The 20688-nt window shown below is 41.0% G+C and overlaps 2 protein-coding genes and 1 long non-coding RNA gene across 3 annotated transcripts in view; 1 reads left to right on the top strand and 2 right to left on the bottom strand.

Annotated features, from left to right (window-relative positions):
- The window catches only part of ZNF407 (zinc finger protein 407), a 339001-nt gene extending 336521 nt beyond the window's left edge, over positions 1 to 2480 (bottom strand). The window contains exon 1 of the mRNA XM_061448907.1: positions 2369 to 2480. The gene's annotated coding sequence lies outside the window, so the exon portion shown is untranslated. The remainder of the gene's footprint in view (positions 1 to 2368) is intronic.
- A 559-nt stretch (positions 2481 to 3039) lies between these two features.
- On the top strand, positions 3040 to 7731 carry LOC133267030 (uncharacterized). The gene is made up of 2 exons (XR_009742613.1): positions 3040 to 6193; positions 7192 to 7731. It is a non-coding gene; the product is annotated as an uncharacterized LOC133267030 (long non-coding RNA).
- Positions 7601 to 19469, bottom strand: CNDP1 (carnosine dipeptidase 1). The gene is made up of 11 exons (XM_061448919.1): positions 19367 to 19469; positions 18399 to 18542; positions 16620 to 16782; positions 15325 to 15413; positions 13152 to 13352; positions 11662 to 11746; positions 10930 to 11090; positions 9387 to 9551; positions 9063 to 9204; positions 8607 to 8754; positions 7601 to 7768 (listed from the first exon to the last, which is right to left on the bottom strand). The coding sequence occupies exons 1-11, from the start codon at positions 19442 to 19444 to the stop codon at positions 7663 to 7665; spliced, it is 1482 nt and encodes a 493-aa protein (XP_061304903.1). The 5' UTR covers positions 19445 to 19469; the 3' UTR covers positions 7601 to 7662.
- Positions 19470 to 20688: the final 1219 nt, after the last annotated feature.

The raw sequence follows: 20688 nt of genomic DNA, 5'->3' as shown, positions 1-20688 counted from the left end.
TACAATACAATAGTTCCTAAAGAAGAATGATAGCAAAGTATTTAACTCAGGTCGTTTGAATTACATTTCCCAAAATGCTAATGAAACTGACTTTGTTCGAACATACTGAAAAAGTCACAGTCCATCATCACACTGTCACATCAGTGCATTTGACTTTTTTAAAAAATGTATGGATTATACAATTACTGCCAGGCTCCATATTTTATATATAAAAGCTACAATCTGATTATATGTCCATGCTGAAATAATTTATAAGAGTGGAATGACTGTAATGTTACTTCTGTGATGAATGTAACTTGCTGTGAACAGTCTAGGAGATTGCAAGAGAGATCAAGCTGAAGCTTGTAACTGTCTTCATCTTTCATGACGAGATGTGACCTGGGAAAAATATAGATCCCAACATCCAAAGCTCCAGATTCAAGCAAACATCTTGATTACTCATGTTCTGATATAGGAATGGAAAAGGAGAATTTATAGTCTCCACAGGCCACACCTTTAGATTATTCAGGTAAGAATCACATCAAATTACATCCAATGATTAAATTATATGTTATTCTATTATTGTTTTGCATCATCAGCAAATCACTCCTGCCACTGTAACCCTTGCACTTTTGGATTCATCTTATTTACTACTCCCTAGGTGTTGCCATCATGCTTAGTATGATATAGATGAATGTGAATACATGGCAAACCCAAGGTCTTGTGAGACTGCATCAGGACTACATAAAGCAGAAAAGAGGGTACAGGAAAACAAAAATTAAAACTATACCTATGTGAATTTTGAGACTGCCAATAGCTACAGCATACAGATCACAAACTAAATATTTTTCCCTTTTCTTTCTCCTTAACCAACACAACATTTAAGAACAACATTGTGGTTCATGCGTCACCCAAATTACTTGAAGGAGTAATGGGAAACCTGTCGTAACAAAGTCAAATTAAACAAGATGATAACCTATCCCTCAAAAGTGCTACAAACTCTTTCCATTCAGGATGCACACCTCTTTAGAAACTGCTATGCTAGTTATGGGAGTTCATTTTCCTGACCGCAATCTCAAGCTGCCCAGAGGGGTAGTGAAGTCTCCCCCTCTGGAGACATTCCAAACCCACCTGTGCATGCTCCTATGTAACCTGCTCTAGGTGGCCCTGCCTTCGTGGGGGAAGGTTTGACTAGATGGTATCCAGAGGTCCCTTCCAAACCAAATGATTCTGTGAATCTGAGGTCTCCTGAAAGCCCACCGACGCCCTAAAGCCAACAAAAACCTGGCTCAAAAACCTAAGACCGTGGAAGTGCAGAAAGTGATTGTGACTCAGAGACTACTGCTTGATGATTAGAACAGTAAAGGGAAAGCAGTTACAACTGTTTCTTCACCTCTTCCAAAAAACTGCTTGCAAAGCTCTTGCAGTCACACACCGCACAACTCGAGCCCTCCCGCTCTCACGGTACAGCGACCTTCGTCAAAGCAGGAGCAACTAAATAAACGTGGGTCGTGAGCAGCAAAACCACTCAACGTAGAGCAGGACCATGCCGGAAGTCATCTCTTCCGGGCTGCGCAGGGCCGGACCAAGCCCCAGCACCGCCGAGCTACGGCCCAGCAAACCAGCCGTACCGTACACCTCAGCCCGGCCCACACCCCGCTGCTCCTGCGCAGACGCCCAACCGTCGCCACACAGCGATGAAGCGGCGCTGCGCCGTGGAGCTCCAGATAGCACAGCCACAGCGGCCCCGCCGCTGCCCTCCTATTCCCCCCTCTCCCAGTGAGGGAGATGACGGCAGCGGCCGCCGCAGTCCCGCCGCAGCCCCGCCGCAGCCCCGCCGCAGCCAGCCCCGCCCGGCCCGGTCTCACGGCCCGCGCATGCGTGGCAGCCCCTTTACTGGCGGCCAGCCTAAGTGGCGCCGCAGCCGGCGCCTGCGCCCCCGCCAGCCCCCTACAACGAAGGTCGCTCGCAAGGACCGGCTTCCCCACTCCCACTCCCACTGCCTGCCCCGCCGCTCCCACCCTCCTCCCTGCCAGCCGCCGGCGGCACAGCGCAACAGAAGAGCCTTGGCCCGGGCTGGCTGAAGCAGCCAATGGGCGCGCCGGGCGCTGTTCCCGCCCTTGGCACCTCGTCCAATCATCGTGCAGCGGGGGAGGAACGAGGGCCGGGATTGGCTCGGCGGAGCGCCGCTGGCCTCCCTCCCACCACCGCCAAAAAACGACGGTAGCAGAGAGGCCCAAAAAGCCGTAGGGGAGACGCCGGCTCTGCCGGCGGTCAGCTGCGGCCCCGCGGCACCCAAAGCCCGCCCTGCAGGGGTCCGGATCAGCAGCCGGCCCTGCCCCGCGGAGCGGGCGGGCGAGAAGCCCGCGTCCCGTCCGGCAACGCTTACCGCGCGGGGGGAGCCGTCCGCCTCCGCTTGTGATGAGCTTGGTCACAAGTGGCGCGCCGTAGATTCGCCGGTTTGCGTCACGCCCGGGGCGAGGCGCGCGGCGCGGGGCGGGAGTCGTAACGTGACGTGACGTGACGTAACGTAACGTAACGCGGCGCGGCGGCGGGGCGGGAGCCAGTGAGGCGCTGATCGAACGGTCTAGTTCGCGTGCCGCCGCGGGCGCGAGGGACTGCGCACAACGGCCGCTGCGCGGGGTGGGCGGGGGCGCGCGAGCGGCCGCCATCTTCCCCTACCCGGGCAGGAAGGAGGGAGCTCCGGGAGTGTTGCTCGGGGTTGGCGCTGATCCTCGTGGCTGAGGGTGGGCGTAGCGGTGGAGCCATGGCTGCGGGTCCCATGCGGATGAAGGCTGGCTCCAGGTGCCCAAAACTGCACCTACGTTTGCGGTTGGCAAAGCCGTGTGTGCGTCCGGTCTCTGCCACGGCAGGTCCTGCTGCTGCTCTGCGCAGTCATAAACTTGTGTCGTGCAGGGGCGTCCGTGAAATAAACTTGTGTTTTACAGTCTCACGCCACGTGGGCAGCGCAGTGAGAATTGGTTCTAAACCATGGGATGAGGGCTTTGAAGAAGGTGAAAAAATAGAGTAGATGAGAGGGTGCACAGGAATCATTCATTGAGATAGATACAATCTCTCCAAGCTTTGCTTGGTATTTTTAGCAGGATGAAGCTCTAAAGAAAAACAGTCGAATAAAGTGGGGGGAGGTGATTTGTTAACTATGTTGTGTTTTATAAGCTCATGAAACTAATGAAACACTTCATGATCTTTCTCCCTTTCTCAAGCTGAGTCACATGATGAGTATTGAAGTGCGGTCTAAAGAGTCTTTTGACATCTATGGTGGGATGCAGTTGGTTTTTCACAGTTTCTTACGATTTTTCAAATGCATGTCTACTATTTATCATGGTTTTGCCCCAACTGGCAACTAAATACCACACAGCAACTTGCTCACTTCCACCCCAGGGTGTGGTAGGGAGGAGAACCGGTGAAAAAATTAAAACCCATGGGTTGAAATATGAACAGCTTAATAATTAAAGTACAATATAATAATGAAAAGACTTAACAATGAGAGAGATATAAAACTAAAAGAGGAAAGGGCGAAAAACAGTAAACACAAGTGATGCACAATACAGTTGTTCACCACTTGCTGAACAGTCCCCAGCACGACCCAAGCTGCAGTCTGGGCCTTCCCTAGGACTCCCCCCAGTTTATACACTGGGCATGACGTGCTGTGGTATGTAATACCCCTTTGGCTAATTCGGGTCAGTTATCCTGTCTCTGCTTTGTCCCAGCTTCTTGTGCCCCTCCTCACTGGCAGAGCATGGGACCGAAAAGTCCTTGATCAGGGTAAACATTACTTAGCGACAACTAAAAACATTGGTGTGTTATCAAGCATTGTTCTGAGACTAAATCCACTGTCATACAGTGTATGCAGCACAGCACCAGGCTTACTAATTGGGCCTAACAACTTCCAGTTTTATGTAGCCAGGTAGTCATTGGCTACTGTTAGCCTTATGACACAGCACTGCCAATCCTGGAGCAGGTTGTCAAGGCTGTGGGTGTGGTTTGAGGACGAAGCAGTCGCTGCAGCCTGAGCTGTTCATCGAATGAAAATGGAGAACCCAAATGAACAGCCAGAGTCTGGTAAAGATTGAAATAAATAAAGTTTAAAACACATGAGTATCAGTACATAAAGTATCACACAGAACACAGGTTAATAACTCTTTGTCTCTCCAGTCTCTAAGGCTTATTTTACATATTTTAATTGTCCTCTCTGTAATAACAATTGTACAGGGAGGAAGTCTCCTTAATTTGTAGGATACCTTTAGTTATATATATGTTTATAAGGACATTTAAGAACTTTAGTAGCTTATCAAGAGACTTACGGAAAACAATGGCAGTTTTAAGAATGACTGGTTAAGAATAATCTAATTGTTCTTCATATTTTTAAGCATGGGAAAATTGGTAAAACAACTTTTTAATGTCCCTCAGGCTCGGTTACTCTGTGGTTTACAAACTACTTTCAGATGCCTAAGAATTTTTGTAGGTCTGGACCTTGGGTAACACCACCTGTATTTAAATATTTGTAGTATCCAGGTCAGCACGCCTGGTCCATCAGTTATTTCATCATCTGCTTACTGAGAGGAGGCATACTGAGGGAGAAGGTGTGATCACAGATCCAAATTTCTTTAAATGTTCTTTTGGAATGTTTTTAACAGAAAATGAAGAGAGGCAACCTTTTTTAGGAATAGCCTGAAGAGGGAGCCATTGTTATAGTAGAAGAAACAAGGAAGACTCGCTATTAATAAAAGAAAAATTAAATCTAAAATATTTTTATTTTTAATCATTATATAATGTTCACAGATTTACCTATATTTAATGTTCCGGTTTCTGTATGTACATAATTTTAAAGTCATGATAAAAATATAAATGCTTGGCGTTTGTTCTGAAATATTTATACTGATTAAAATATATTAAAATGCAAACTGAATAAGTCAATTATTAGTAAAGCATTAATTAGTTAATGAAGTAGTTTATAAATTGATTGTAAACATAGAATGTATTTATTTTCTAACAGAATGACATTAGGGATGATTCTGCAGGTGCTGTGTTTCTTCCACACTAAAATACTGATTTCATTAGAAATGTTTCTCACTTAAAGAACAGTACCAGCTGTTTGCTTGGCTGTGTAACTTAAAGCTCTGTCTGCTTGATATCACAGTAGTCAGTGTCACTAGAATAACTAGTAACTAATGGTCATATAAAGCAGTTGTATTTTTTTTTTTTTCTCTTCAAAAGACTGATGAGGTGCTGCTCAACATTAAAAAAGGAAAAGACAGGGTGACTGGTGGATGCCCTGTCTTGATCTAAAAGGGAAAGAGTAACTCTCAATACCCCTGTGGGTAGGAGTGGATTCCCCAGTGCTGCCTTTCATGGCCGGGAGAACCTGAAATTGAAGTCTTCTCTTTCTCTCTTCTGGGATTGAAGGAGGCATGAAGATGGTCTGCATAATTCACTGGTCCTGCTCCTTCACACATATGGTTTTAACTTGATAGCAAGAGGCTGTTTCAGAGCAGACCCTCATTTCAGGGCACTGCCCTGATAGTACCCGTGCCTATAAAATTATGCTGTCTTATTGGCTGTATTTTACTTGGCATTCCCCAAAGCAACAGAAAAAACTACATATAGCATAAGACCACCTTCAGTTGCACTTCTTAGTGCATAGAAAGCATGGATTATAGTGACTTCCAGAGCAGTTTTATTGCTAGAAACACAGCCTCCATGCCTTTCAGGAGGAAATACACCATCTGAGAAGTGCTGAACCTCCACTACCTCACTGAGCTTTCTAGTCCTCTCTTTGGCCAAAAGTGTCATGAGTAGCTGTTTCTTGGTGGTTGAAGTCACTTTGTAAAGCCACAGTGGAACAGGAGACTGCAATGAAGTTTTATGTCAATTGCATGTCTTCGAATACTTTAGCAAAATTCAGTCATTTACCTTTATAGAGCAGTAGCTTCTAAGCATGGGCTGATCTTTCCTGAGTCATGTGCAGGTGCTGGAGTGCTCGCCCCTGCAGCATTCCTTACCACACAGGTTCCTATATGGTTTCGATGGGTGAAGGCAGCTGAGAGACTGCAGAGGACTTGTTCTGCAGGTTGATGATGTGCAAAACAGTGTCTTCTGATCTTGGAGGCTTGGTCCTTGTCTTGAACTGCTCCTTCTTGACACAGGCACCAAAAGTTGCACTGCAGTTATGGAGTCTACAGAGCCAACACAGGTAAGAGAGACTGAGCTGAGTCTTCATTTTTCCTGTGAATACCATCAGCAGCTAGGAGCCTTACTCAGCTCTTACAGTTGTAATATGAGCCCCACGGCCTCGGGTAAGTCTGAGAATGGGTATTGAAAACCTGTTTTGAAAACTAAGTATCCCAGAGTATTGCTGTTCCCAGATCTCTTAAGAGGCTAGCTACTTTTATGTTGCAGCTCCTGGGAACTTCGGGGCAACTACTAAAAGTCAGAAACTTGCATATTACAGGTTGGTCTTTCTTAAAGAGCTGTTCATACAGATGATCTGTGATACAATATTTCTGTCTGTAGACTCAACATCCACATCTTATGCCTTTAATCGTCTTTGCTCGTTCAGGTTTTAGCAGGGAGGTAGCAGGAGAGAAAGGAAATATGACAACTACTTTCTGCAATTTCATTAATGTAATTTGTCTTACAAGTAAGGATAAAACTCATAAGTTTTTGTTTAAATGTGGTTCAGTTGGTTTTGTTGTGTATGAACTAACTAGATGTTAGAGTAAAAATCGTATTTTGAAATTAAAAAATATACAGATTTTAGTTACTTGTGCTACATGTTTTGCCTGAACAGCAAACCAAGCTCACAACTATCGTTTTAATTTCAAAATATCTCATTTGCCTTTGATTTAATTATCTGATAAGATGATGATTTAAAAGTAATTCACAATAATTAGTTACTAATTGAGTAGAAAAATGTCCTTCTGATGAAAGATTGACCAGAAGAGATATTTACAAATTTTTTTTTTCTATTGTACAAAAGGTCACATAAAAGAAACATGCAGTGATTCTTAAAAGTGTACTCACAGCACAGTTACAGGAGTTCTGCATTAAATTGGGGGAAAGGCAGAATCCAGACCTATAAAGATTTACTATTGCAGTTCTATTGACCTCAGTGATTATTCCATAGATGTTCATAGATAAGTCTTTACATCAAATTCAACAAGCTAATTGTATTGCATTTCCTATTTACAGCATCCTGTGAAGGACAGGGAAGAGATTAACTTGATAATGGATCTTTCTTCAAACAATTACATAATGAAATTTTGTTTATGCTAGGAGGAAATGACAGTGCTGTTTATTGCTCAGATCCAGAAGATGGAATACGTGTGAGGCAGCATGAGCATGGTGATACTACAAAACAGAAATAAAGCAATTTTAATAAAATACATGTAAAAAAAAATTCATTTTGCCCAGAATTTTAAAACTAAAGCATAACATATTCCACTCGGCAAGAATAAATTATCTATAACCCTATTTTATAGCATTAGGGATAAGATAAATGAATACTATTTATTAGTATGCCAAGTAATAACATGACAATTATTTTTTCCACCAATTCTGACCCACTAAATATGCAATTTTTATGTTTTTCCAGATCAGGAAGTTAGAAAGCTTAAGAATAATAAAATGCTTTGCTGATTTTCTTGTGATCTTTTCTTTCTATCAGTTGTTAGTCTCTGTATTGGAATTTTCATGTAAGTGCCGATGGAGCTTTGATATCTCCAGGAAAAAGGCTGCAAACATTTTGGCTCCTTCAATGTAGTTGTATCTGTGAAGGAAAGAAAAACAATGAAGACCTGTCAAGCTGTTCTGCTCTTGAAATTAGTATAGTTTTCAGAGTCTTCAGAAGAATTTGCAAGATTGGTCACCCAAAAAAAGGACCCAGTGCACAGAAATTCTGGACATCCTTCAACTAGCATTGAAGGAGAATTGAAAGGGTTTACTAAGAAAACTTTCCCCAGTGTTGCATCCCCTAATTACTATTGTCTGTGGCCAAAAGGGTTGAGGGTATAGTAAGGGGAAACAAAAAAACACTTTGAGAATTATTGTAGAATTCTCCAGTTTCTCAAGCTCAACATGATATGACTCAGAAGCTACAGCAATGTTCAGACAACACGCTGAGCAGTGTCTTACCATAATGCCTGAAAGAATGAACGCAAGTGGCAAGTTTAAGTTAATTTTGGTATAATTACATCAGTTTTTGTCTCTGTAATATAAATGCAACTTTATTTATACTGAAAGCCATAAAAATCTTCACTTAACCATTAGCCTGCATACATCCAACTGGCATACTTCAGAATGGATGCTGTGACAGAAGAGTGCCCGTATACATCATAATTTTTCAGACCAGAGGCAAATTCCATTGGCAATTTTAATTTCACTGCCAATGTATTTAGACTGGGTAGACACTCGTGTGAAAAAATGTATATCTGTACACAATACATTGGGAATTTGTGTTTGGCACAGCAACAAGTTTGCTGGAGACAGTAGTTTGGGACTGTCCAGTGCATGGCAAAGCTTTCCATCTGTCTTTTAGGCATGGGTATACCAGGCGACTTCAGTTCTCCCCCCTTCTCTTACAGAGCAAATCAGCAAATAAAAGAAACCTGCTTATTTTCTCATTCTGGGAGTGCTCCCCATCACTGGCTGCACCGATTGGAAGCATTATCACACTTTTCTGCATTATAGTCTGAAACATTCTGGCAACAGGAACTGTTGAACCATCCCGGATAAAATCTGGGTCTTCTCCGAAAACTGAAACACATGGGAAGAATTAATTCATTATTAAGTGAAATAAGGTGCTTGCCTTTGCTACCATATATTTGAGGACACAGCTGATATTCAGAGCATCTGAGTAGAAACTGGTTTGATCCTGTAGCAAATTGATTTCATGAATCAGCTGCACTCTACAAACCTCTGGGTTTGTATCGGTACACAAAGAAACTAAATAAGGTCTTTTGGCTAACTCCTATTAAAGATGCCTCAATTCAGCAAGATGAGCGCAATTCCCCTGCACACTTGCAGACACATTAAGAATGAGAAAAAAAAAAGAAGGAAAATACCTATTTTTATTGCCTTTCTTGCTGCTTTATATAGTGGATCATTAACATCAGCGAGCCAGGGTTTTGCACCTAAAGGCATAGACACTTTCAGTTTGTTTGGACTATTTCTCTTGAAAAAGACACTCTCCAAGTGCTCCACCACCTGCAGCAAAAACACATTGCAGTTAGAAGCAACTCAAGCTTACACCCACATACTTTCTTCTGCTCTCAGAAACAAATAAATGCTAGAAACACTCAGTTTGCTATTTTGGGTACAAACTCATGAGGTGCTGAGAAGTACTTAGTTTACACAGCAGAGGCCAAAAAAGAAGGTTTGTCTCTTACCTGTTGTTTCACAACTGAAAGGTCCATGTGGGGGACCTGACGGATTGAGAATTTACCAATTACTTTTGCTGGAATGACTGTTTTAATTCCTGGTTCATTAAAAGCTCCTTCAATCCCATGAATAGAGAGAGAAGGGTAATGCCACAGGTGCAGAAGTATTTCTTCCTTCAAAAAAAGGTGACATTGAAAATGTAAGGGATGACACTGGAGCCATTCACGATTTATATGAGTTGATTTGAAGAAACAAACTTTCTGTCCTCAAATTTGTATGTGGAGATCTCTGTATTTTAAATATGTTTGTAATTTAAACTCATGCACACACCTTTTCATTGAAAAAAAAAATTACTTCTTTCAGTCAACATTCGTTTACCTTTTTAAATATTTGGATGAGAATAGCTTTCCATGCACAAGAAAAACAGAGCATTGTTTTAAAATATCATAGAAGTAAATTTCTCTAACACAATGTAAAATCAGAACAACTTCTGATCTGACCATCTGTTGATCTTGGAGCTTCTCGCAGGAGAAACCTGTTACCAGTTTAACCAGATGATACCAGGAAATAAGTTCTACTAATGAGCATTAAATAATACAATAGGTAAGATGATGTTCAGTAACAAAGTTGATCTCTTTTTCTGGAGAAGGTAAGAAAGGTTAAAAAAAAAAAAATAAATAAAAGACAATGGTTATTCTAAGGATGAAAGGAGAAATATATAAAATATAAATTAGGCTTCATGCAGAACCCAAGAGCACTGCTCCTTTCCTTCTTCTCCAGTTTTATGAGACTGGGGCTTTATGTACACATAAAATTTGCACCACTTCATCCTCATATCTGTAAAGCATCAAAACTTATATAGTGTAGTTACATTATACTTCTGTATTACTGATTATTACAGTCTAGCTTAAGCTAATTTGGAAGCTTTTTCATGGAAATAAAAGCATCCATGTTAGAACTTATACCAGTATAATTATGTTAGTGATAAAAAAACGAATCACTCCTTTCTCCCAGCTGCTACTCTTGTGCAGAAAGATCCTTCTGAGCCAGCCCTTACCTGCTGCTTTTTATTTAGGATATAATTTTTAAGTGCTGGCAAAGAGAGGCTTATAGCTTTGGGTGCTTTTTTGGCATGCTCAGCAGACATTAAAATCTGAATTAAACAAATAAAAACCACCCAAAACACATCTGCCTAAAGCTGCCTCCCATTTTTCAGAGACGAATACAATTTCTTTTCTACTATGCAACCCATGTGCAGGGGTTTTAATGCTTATTTTATTTGGCTAGTTAGGCATGGGGGTAGTTGCAAGGCAGGGGGAGCAATACTGTTAGTTTTGCATCATTCCTTTTCATTGATTATTCATCTTTTGAATCACATTCCCCAGATGCGGTAGCTTATGTTTTCAGCAGATTAATTTTATTTACCTTTTAATGCTTTGTGCCCTTTATTATAAGTTTGTTGTTGATCTTTCAGTTTGGCTCTGTATATAAATGCTGTGAATGAGTGATTTAAATTCTTTCTGCTGACCATTTATACAGGTTTTGTGTTACCTTGGTGCCATAGAGGAATTTTTTCACGCCACTATTGTTTTTATGCTCCTCCAGATCAAATTCAATAGATTCATATAATTGCCTCTCTTCCTCTGTCAGGGAAGCAACACTGTCATAGATTCCAGGGATCTGAATATGACCTGTATGATCCACAAGGCTGTCTACAAAATAAGACAGAGATATCAGTGCAAGTAGGATTTATTTCTTCCACTTGGCAATCACAGCACCTTTTCTTTTCTACCAAACTCTTTACTGACTGAGTAAGCCTACCAACTAACTACTAACAACTGCTTGCATCCATCAAGTTGTGGCACCTAACTTGATGTATTTTCGTATTTATAAAGAAAACTATTGAGCTGCTGTTTATAGTGTGTGGTGTGTCAGCCTAACTGCTGACATGAAAACATCATCCTACTGAGATACAAATCAGCATTAAAACATCAAGCGTCTCTACCCGTGTATGTATTCAAGTTGTCAGCAATCCTTAAATGTTCTTCATTGACATGTGACTAGCGTCAGCTTAATAGGCACATGTCTGAGGTCCTGGCCTTACTGGGGACATTCCTTCCTCAGCTGCTGCCACAATAGCTATGCTGAGATTTGGAAACCTGGGCATTTTTCTTCAATTAGACTTGCCTTACTTGTGTCAAATAAACGTGGCACTAATCGTCCTTAAGCTGATTGCTAGCTGTTGTTCCCCGGTTACTCCTGAGCAATGATGCATGTTATTACCCAGCAGAGCTATGAGGTCCATCAGTGGCTCATGAATGATGCCTCCAAAAGTTCCAGAGTGAAGGTCCTTGCTGCCACATTCAACCTGTACCAAAACCACTGGTTATATAAAACACTCCCTACCTTATTCTTCTGTGAGTGGTTGCTTTCTATCACAACCGGTGGCTTCATGTTTTTAAACAAGGTCACAAAAGTATAGAAAATGATTATGTGTTTCTATTTATAAAATGGAAACATCATCTTTGGTGAAGAGAAGGTAGGGCTCTGTTGTTAACTACTAGAAAGAGAAACTCATCTGTCTGTAGCACTTAACAGGCATTTGAGAGCAAGGGTCTCTCTCCATTCCCACTTTTGCTTCAGTAAAATTAAATACTTCCTAAGTGAAACACTTGCATCTTACTGTTTCTAACATTGCAGAATAAATTCAAGTTTTCTATCCCTTCTATTTAATGCAAAATCTTCATAATAAAGGCAAGAAAAAACCTTACTTGATTTGCATTAAGAAAATATATGTCCAACCTTCATTTCAGATAGCAGCAAATAAGAATTTAGAAGTCTCTTGACTCATACAGCTTTAGAATAGAAAGAGGCATTTGGTTTATTAAATGCGTGCTTTTTCCAGACACGTTTTCATATTCAGGTTTATCATAAACTATTTTCCTGCAACAAACTTCTTTATTTTTCTCAAAACCTCATTACAGCCAACTGTCTGGTAGCAGGCAGACATCATTTTTGATGTTTTAATAGCATCATTTTTCTTAACCAACACTTAAAAGAATTGAATCAAGGCTGCCGAGGCCCTTTTGGTTAAAAACAAATTTCATTCTTTTTCAGACATAAAGGTTAATGCAGATTTTTCTTTAGTTACAGAGGGCTTTAATCTTCTCTCTGACTTCCTTTTATGCTTCATCAGGAAGTTTCCAGATGAGAAACTTCTGCTCTTCATTTCACAGTAGCTTATGTTAGCTGCTAAATATACTACAGTCCACTGTTACTTGCTTCTGGAAATGGTTACAAAAATTTTTTGTGGCTTTTAAACCCAGGGATCCAACTAAAATGAGTCCCTTTAGGCAAACACATTGCACTAAGCAGCGTCTTCTGCAAAAGGGCAGAGCAGCAGAAGAAATGGTTTTGGAGCAAGAGAGTCAGGGGAGGTATAGGGGCGAAGCTGAAAGAGAACAGAGTTGATGTACAGAGGGAGTGACGAGAAAAGCCTGGGAGTGTGGCAGGAGAGTAATGGTATAGGAAAGGGACTGAGGAGAAGGAGGCAGTTGGAGAAATTATGATTAAAGTGAAATTAATGAAAGGCTAGTTGAACTGAAATGAGGAGGGAAATCTGCACAAGCCAAAAACAGTATAGAAGAAAGCTCTGTATTTTTAAATATTAAGCTCACACTCAGTCGTTCACTGCATGCAGATGCAGCTGTGATTGCAGGTACATCCCTGCTTTCTGCTCAGGGGCACAGTTCAAATGAACCTGTGTCCTTTACCTCAACAAAGAAGCAGGCATTTCCCCGACTCCCACATGTAAGGGCAGGCTTCCTGTTGCTGAGCCAAAGGCTGTCCGAAATCACAACATAATCAACATCAGAGAAAAAGTACTGTTTCTCCTCTTGAAGTAACTTTTCTAGCCCCAAGGACCCTGCTTCTTCCATGCCTTCAATTACGAACTTGAAGTTCACTGGCATAGCCTAAATGAACATTAGAGAAATCTAGATAAGGAACAAGCACTTTCAAAAATAAATAAATAAACTTTTAAATCAGAAGCAGACTGGCTTGTAGTACGTGCTGTGTTAGGAAAAGAAGGATGTAGGATATACAGTTTGCTTCAGTAGAAAGGGCAGTAATAGACAGATACATAGTTTCCCAGAAAAAAATTGGTTGTCTTCATGTTTTTATCTGCTTTTCATTTTTGAAGGAGAATAGGCAATATTTTTTTTTCCTTCTTTGTGTTTTCAGGAGACTTGCTGGACTGTCTCATTAAATTGGCTTTCTCTCAGTGCTATTAAACATTCTAATTGCTTTGGAAATTCTAACTGTGTAATAGCAGTTGCATTGTCACAGAAAAATTCTTGCCTCTTTATTTCCAGTGTTAGTGCCTACGCGGGAAGCACTGGCGGAGGGGCACTGCTGTGGTTACCCCAACATGTTATCTACGGCCCGAGTTACTCACATGGTGGAAAAAAAGGCTGCTGGTGATTCTACTGTAATTGTCTTTTTAGCACTCATTAATTCATTTGCCTACTAGTTCATAAGGCTGCATTTCCAAGGGTAATTAGAGAACTTCTATTATTGAATAGATCAAGTTAGAAATGCTGACACTTCCCATAGGAGATGATACAAATTTGAATGTAGTTTCCTGTTCCAATTCATTTTCTTCTTACAGGCTTTAAGATGTTTTCTGTTTTGATTCAATACTCAGCTTAAATGCAGGAACAAATGTGTAGAATTAAATGAACTTGTGTTATGGATGGGTGCACCAATGGTTCATCAAACGACCACAAATGATTTGGAAACAAAATGTTCATGAATATTGTTTGATGGGCTGTGCTGTTTTCTAGGGAAAGACTTTATACGGCAAAGATTTCTTTTATTTGCTTGCTGGTTAAAATGCCAAAATAGCTGTTAGCGATTTGAAAAACTAGAAAGATTCAGACAGCCCCATAACCATATCCACTTCCAACAGCTCATCTGTGGACAAATAACATGGGTTTGCTAGCACTTGAGAGGCACCGAGTTCAATTCAGTACTGTCGATGCAAGAAAAACATTAGTTTTCCAGAAGGCTGCAAAAGGACTTTAGAAGTCAAGACTTAATGCTCAGTTTGTGCCGTAACATCAGAAAAGAGGCATAAAACTGTTTCTCAGCAATCTAACAAAACGCATTGTGCAAATTCACCTTAAAGATGCTTGCTAACCATGTTGAAAGTTTCAGCTGTGTGTTGGTTTAGCTTTGCACTGGAGATACAACTAGCCCAAAAGTATTAAATATGCAGACTGATTTAAAGATAACTATGTTGGTCATTGTAGTAATTCAGGCAAAATTTTAGCTCATAAAGATATGTCAGTCTCTAAGTGAGTGTATTTGTACTTTGTTAATGCACTCATTCAAAGCATTTGCTTTGATAAATCGAACACATTGAGAGAACAGCCTATTATGTACGAACAGGTTTAGATACTTACTCTCTTCATACATACGTATAAATTGAAGGTATAAATTGAAGGTAACTTGTAGGTAGACAAAACCAAAGATCAGCAGACTGTAGCAGCAGAGATGAGTCTTCATGAGCTATCTGCACTGCATGTTATTTTACCATTTTAAAAGCTCTCAAGAGAACAGGGTATCAAAGCTGTTTAATGTATGTAATACATATTGAATGCTTCCCTCAGTGTGTTTTCCTCTACAATTCAATGACAGCAATTCCATATTTACATTGCATACAGACTGTTCAAAAGAGAAATGCTCACAAGCAGACTCTTGCTGGAGTGGGATCAGTGCCCTGGATATAGCATTAGAAATAAGCTAATATTTCCAAAATATATGTAGTCTGTTGAGGCGGAGATGTATCATCTAACTCACAAGAATGTAAAGGTATCCCTCCAGAGATGTTATAAGAATAGTAATAATAATAATAGTAATAATAATAATTCTCTTGATACCTACTGATTTCAAGGCTTTAAATGTTTCCACTGCATTTATCCAAGCTAGGACAGGTCCTTTATTATCTATTGCTCCACGCCCATAGAGATTTCCTTAAAAAGAAGAGAAAAGTTTTTAAACAATCTTTGAAACTTCTCTTGTCACTTCAATGGAATCAGCAAATTCCTGTTGCCATAGCAGCTGTAGTGGTATGTCAAGTAAAGTGTCAGAAGAGTCAGGATTTCATCAACTTGTTTTTAATAACGTGATGGGCGTTCCCTAATGGACTGGTACACTTCTGTTTTTTCCTTTCTTTCCTTTTATATTGGTGTGGTTTAAACCACTGCAGTGTTATCAGCATTGTTCTCAGACTGAAGCCAAAACACAGCACTGCAGCAGCTACTAGGAAGTAAACCACAAAAATCTGTTACAGCTGAAACCAGGACATATGTACACCATGTTTCAGCTACATGCCAGTTTCTGAGCTTCACTTTTGTTCTTAAGAGCTCTTTATTAACACCAGACATAGTGTGAACACACCCCTGAAGTGTTTTTACAGTATGCAGCTTCCATACACATCAGCCAGCCCACATAACAAGCAGCAAAAGCCCCACAGATAAATCTCACAGTAATAGCTTGAAGCTACAAGTCTAGGTATGTAACTTTATGTGTTTGACTGTACAGTCAGGGACAGATTTTCGTTTCAGGTAAATTTCTGTGGCAGTCTCCACTGAAGGTATAGGAGCTACCCCACTAAGGCTGTTTGAAACCAGTTCCAGCCAATAGGAAAGGGCAGTTTAATGCGTGTAGCACAGCCTTGGGAATCAGGATTTCAGGGTTCTTTGGGTCTTACTCATCTGCTGACCGTCTACCCATTATTTTTGTTCCTTCAGTGAATGGAGCTTTTCATGCTCAGCTAGCTGAAGTGGAAGGATGATTACATTAAGAGGGGTTCACATTCTTCCACCATAAATGCTCCTTAACACCAGGGTGGCAAGTGAAGATACTAAAGGATCATGAAGCAAGAACAGGAAGTGCAAGAGAGGATAATGGTTGATACAACTTAATAATTTGAAGCAGAAATGAATTGTCCGTTAAATACTTTTAAAGCAGCATTGACAGCTCATGTGGCTCTTCCACATCAAGCAGGTAATCACTGATGAGTCTCAGTAGTCACATCATCAAGAGTCAAGGCTGCTGGATTTGTCCCAGAGATTTCCATGGGGGAAGTCCTCATGCTTTGGTTAAATATATAGGGAGCCTCCTTGCACTCAATCTCAGTTGTGTATTCAAACAATGATACAAAAGTGATGACACACCATCGATTTCAGTCAGTGTGTAAGGGTCAGTTTTCCAGCCATCTTCCTTCTTGGCAGGCTGCACATCCACATGACCATAGAAACATACAGTGGGGCTTTGTGGATCCTCTGCCAGTTCCCCAAGAATCACAGGAGGCAGTGGGAGGTCCTGGCCATCAGGCAGCTGCAAAGAAACATTAAAAAAAGAAACTAAGGAAAAACAAACCTTTGAAAACTTTCAAACATCATTAAAAACACTCCGTAATTCTCAGAAGTGAAAATATTTCAACATACTCAATTGGCTGTCATTTGTTCAGGTGCACAAATCAGACTGTGAAACCAACCCTAACCTACCAAGAGGAATTAACTTTTTTCTCCACCTGTTTAGATTCTGCAGGGACTTTATGAAGCTCTTCTAATATTTTAGTGTCATAAATGGCCTTGTTCCTAAACTCTTACTTTGTAGCACTGAGGAAGACAAAAATGGCTGTTTGCTGTAGTGAAAAAGCAGATATTGTGACACTGAAGTAGTGAAAAGCCACACAAATTAATTTGGGGTTTGATTTCACCACAGACAGAGGGTAGGAGGCCTGTAACCTCAAATACAAAAACAAAATCCGATTTTGCTGGCAGGAGGCAGCTATTTCAGGCTGGTTTGAAGCAAGTTAAGACTCTAAATCCTGTGACATACTGTGCAGAAGAGGTTGGCCAAGAGATGCTGGATGTCTCACAAAAGAAATAAGAGAAGGAATGCGTGCTTCCTTGTATTCACCAGTAATATCAGTCTGCATTGGCCTGCTGCAACCAAAAAAATCTAGCTGCTTCTTGCTAAGCAATCAAAGGAAAAACCCATTTTGTGAAACATTATTTTTGCCCTGGGCAGAGAAAAGTATCTCTGGTCTCTGCTCCAGCAACAGGTAATCCATTCCCCCGCTGCCAACACAGACTTTGCTATATATTTTGGCAATCATAACTGCATGCCAAGTGCATGCAGTTTTCAAGTGCAATGCATTATTACAACTTTTCATTACAACATTTCATTAAACTGAAATGCATTCATTACGACTATTAAATGACATAACCTGAAATATTAAAGCAGTGCTGTGATGCAAGGTCCTTCTGCTAAGACTCAACAATCTTTCCCATAACCCTCAGAGGATGGAAAAGGGAATCACTATTAGCGAAGTTCTGAATTCCTGTTAGAATAGGAATCTGACAGCCTCCAGCTACAGTAAGGTAAGTCAATTAAAGGCAAAGATTTCTCAGAGATTAACTCGTGTGCTGCTTTCCAACAATCCTTAAGAAAATGGGTTGAAGCATTTGTTAGAAGCTCCCAAACCCAAAGGTGATGCTCAAGATAGCTAGCACCTTCTGTTGGGCAACATTTTCCTTGTAAAAGCTACCTCCCTCATATAGGCACCTTGGTGAAGAACGATGCATTAACTATAATGCTTCATTACTCAGAAGAATGTAAAAATGAGCCCTGGTGAAAAACTCAGGCCTTTTACTTTTGCAGACTGCTTCCCACCAGTTAAAATCATCAAACTGTCCATGATATGCAGAAAACATCTATTTCCATTTGGATTGCCTGTGTAGTCTCCCAAGTCTGTTTGCAGACAGTCTGAGGAGGGACTGATTTCAGTAGGTATCATGTAGTTATGGAACTACTGATAAATTGTTATTTAGCTATCAAAAATATCAGTATGTCATAACATGCCTATGCATATACATAGCACTGAATGCAATAGGCAGACCACATGTGCAAATATGATATTTTAAATACAAGAATCAGACAAGCACCTGATGTGACCCCAAGTTTACTAAATTAACAGTCGCTCCAAGTGCCACAAGTCTGTCAGCTGCCAGCGCCATCATTCGTATTACTTCTTTCCTCAGATCTGGTTGAATAGAATCGCTTTCCACAGCCACCCATTCCTTAAGATCCTGCACAAGGAGGAAAGAAGTGGAGTTAAATCACCCAGGATGCTGCAGTGTTTGGCCCTTTAACATGAGAAGTGTCACTTTGGAAGACGGTTTAATTTCTATCCCATCACAGCAATGTCATGGGTGCTATAAGGCTTCAGAATTGAGAGGAACTGCTTAGATGGGTCCGCAGGGTTGAGAGTCCTGATTTTCTAAACAAGGAGGGTACCCACACTTAGGCATTTCCACTGTCAACCATGGATGTAAAATACCATGGAAGAGGAGGCAGACTAGATGCTGACCATATTGCATTGCAGAAATTGCATTATGTATGAATTACTTCAGTGATCCTCATAAGGATTCAGAAGTGCTTATCACTTTTATGCATAACTGATACTGACTGGCATAATTATGTTTCTGCCTCTTCACAGGGAAAATGAAAAAAGGAAAGCACAAACCAGCATGGGAGCAAGACCCCTCTCCTTGTCAAGAGCAAACCTACAATAACCAATGCTGAGCTACAGCAAGTGAGAGAGCAACCTATCTGCTTGCTTCTCCCATGCACATGCATTTTCTCTCAGTGGAGCCTCTTTCTGCACACACTCAAAGGATGCCTGCAGCCATCTGGTTTCTGGAAGTCCATGCAAATCCCTCTTCCACCTGAAGGGTCCCCAGCACAGACTGTCCCCTTGCAGCCTTGCTTTGTGAAGAACATGTAGCACACCTGAGGCCAGACCTGGAAACCTGCTCATTACCGATGTGGCAAACGCTCATTTGGCACATAAAACACAGGCCTCCAGGGCAACAGTTCTCCACTTGTCATTTCACTGCAATATAGTTCCTACCTCAATATAATCACTTTGGTGTTCATCAATGTACTGGAAAATCTCTGTCTCCAACGCTGGAGTGGATGGTGAAGACATTACTGCCTTAGAGTGTTGCCCAGAGCTGAGACTGTAGAATGGTTCAGGTTAGAAGGGACCATCTAGTTCCACCCCCGCTGCCAGAGGCAAGGACACTTTCCACTAGACTAGATAGAGGCTATCAGAAAGTTAAGGATAAAATTCAACATGTTAGAGACATCCTGCAATATGCACTTCATTTCAGTTCTAGAAAGCATAGACAATTGTAAAGTGCTGAGCTTACTCAAGCCTCCTTTAAGTTCACATCAATTTTCAATGCACAAAGTTCCAATTGTGTGTTCTGGGAAGACAACCCCAGGGAAGACTTGCAAACATCAACTCACACCAGTAGCCCAGGGAATTCATCTTTCATTTTCTTCATTTCCAGAAGAATGGGAGAAAAATTGATTCACTGACACATGTTGCATATTTTACATGAATAAGGTAGAGCTATCCTGACACAGGAGAGTATCAGACAACAAATAGCTTTTGCGGTTGAGTAAGAACAGTGTCAACACTGAAACACTTCATAAGTGCAGAAGTCAATTAGTACTTGCAAACCTCTCTGCCACCTTGTTTTTGACAAGACAAATGAATATTTAAAACCCATAAGATTCTGAGAAGTGTTTTCCCTCCTTGAAGTTCCTGCTGCAGGTTCTTGAATTGGTGTTAGCAGAGTAATGCTTGGCTAGTTAAATCCTTGGCTGGCTAAATTCAGAATAGCTGCTGTATTGTGGTGCTCAATGGGATAAACTCCAAGGTCAAAACCCAACACTTTGAATCTAAAAATATTCTATACTGGTGACAAAATGTGTAGTTGCAGGTCCATCCACAATTCCATAACTTTGATGCATTGCTAAGGTGATAGGCTATGGTAATACTAATAATTTCAATTGCGTTTCTCTGATGAGAAGATATAGATTGAAAACCCAAGCATGATAAACAAAGGGAGGGAAGCATCCTTCATTTTCCACAAAGCCTGCAAATGCCTTAGTTTCACATGTATTTTATTCATGCTTTCTACTTTGCCATTTCCAAACCTCAGTTTGGAAAATGTTTTCAATGGAGCCCACTATAAGTGCTCTCATTTAACCTACCATAGAAAATCAGACAGTTGCTTACAGAAAAGTACCTCTTGGGTATGCCACACTTGAACAAGGAGGATCATAACACAGGTTACACATAACATGGCTACTAGAGTAACAAAGCTCATGCGATGCACAAGTGTGTCTCCATCATATATGATTTTCCATTGAAATATTCAA

The sequence above is a fragment of the Pezoporus flaviventris genome, unplaced genomic scaffold (genome assembly GCF_033815535.1).
Source record: "Pezoporus flaviventris isolate CSIRO_AGI_PZ_B2104156 unplaced genomic scaffold, CSIRO_AGI_Pfla_v1 ptg000007l, whole genome shotgun sequence".
NCBI classification, from domain to species: Eukaryota; Metazoa; Chordata; class Aves; order Psittaciformes; family Psittacidae; genus Pezoporus; species Pezoporus flaviventris.
Note: the sequence above shows the minus strand (reverse complement) of the source record. Positions and strands in the feature narration are given on the sequence as shown.

Coding starts and splice junctions, on each gene's coding strand:
- CNDP1 (XM_061448919.1), bottom strand. CDS start 19,444: ATGTCTTCACCATCCACTCCAGCGTTGGAGACAGAGATTTTCCAGTAC. Junction 9,205..9,386: donor TTTCAGTTGTGAAACAACAG/GTAAGAGACAAA, acceptor TTTTTGCTGCAG/GTGGTGGAGCACTTGGAGAG. Junction 8,755..9,062: donor AAGAAAGGCAATAAAAATAG/GTATTTTCCTTC, acceptor CATGTGTTTCAG/TTTTCGGAGAAGACCCAGAT.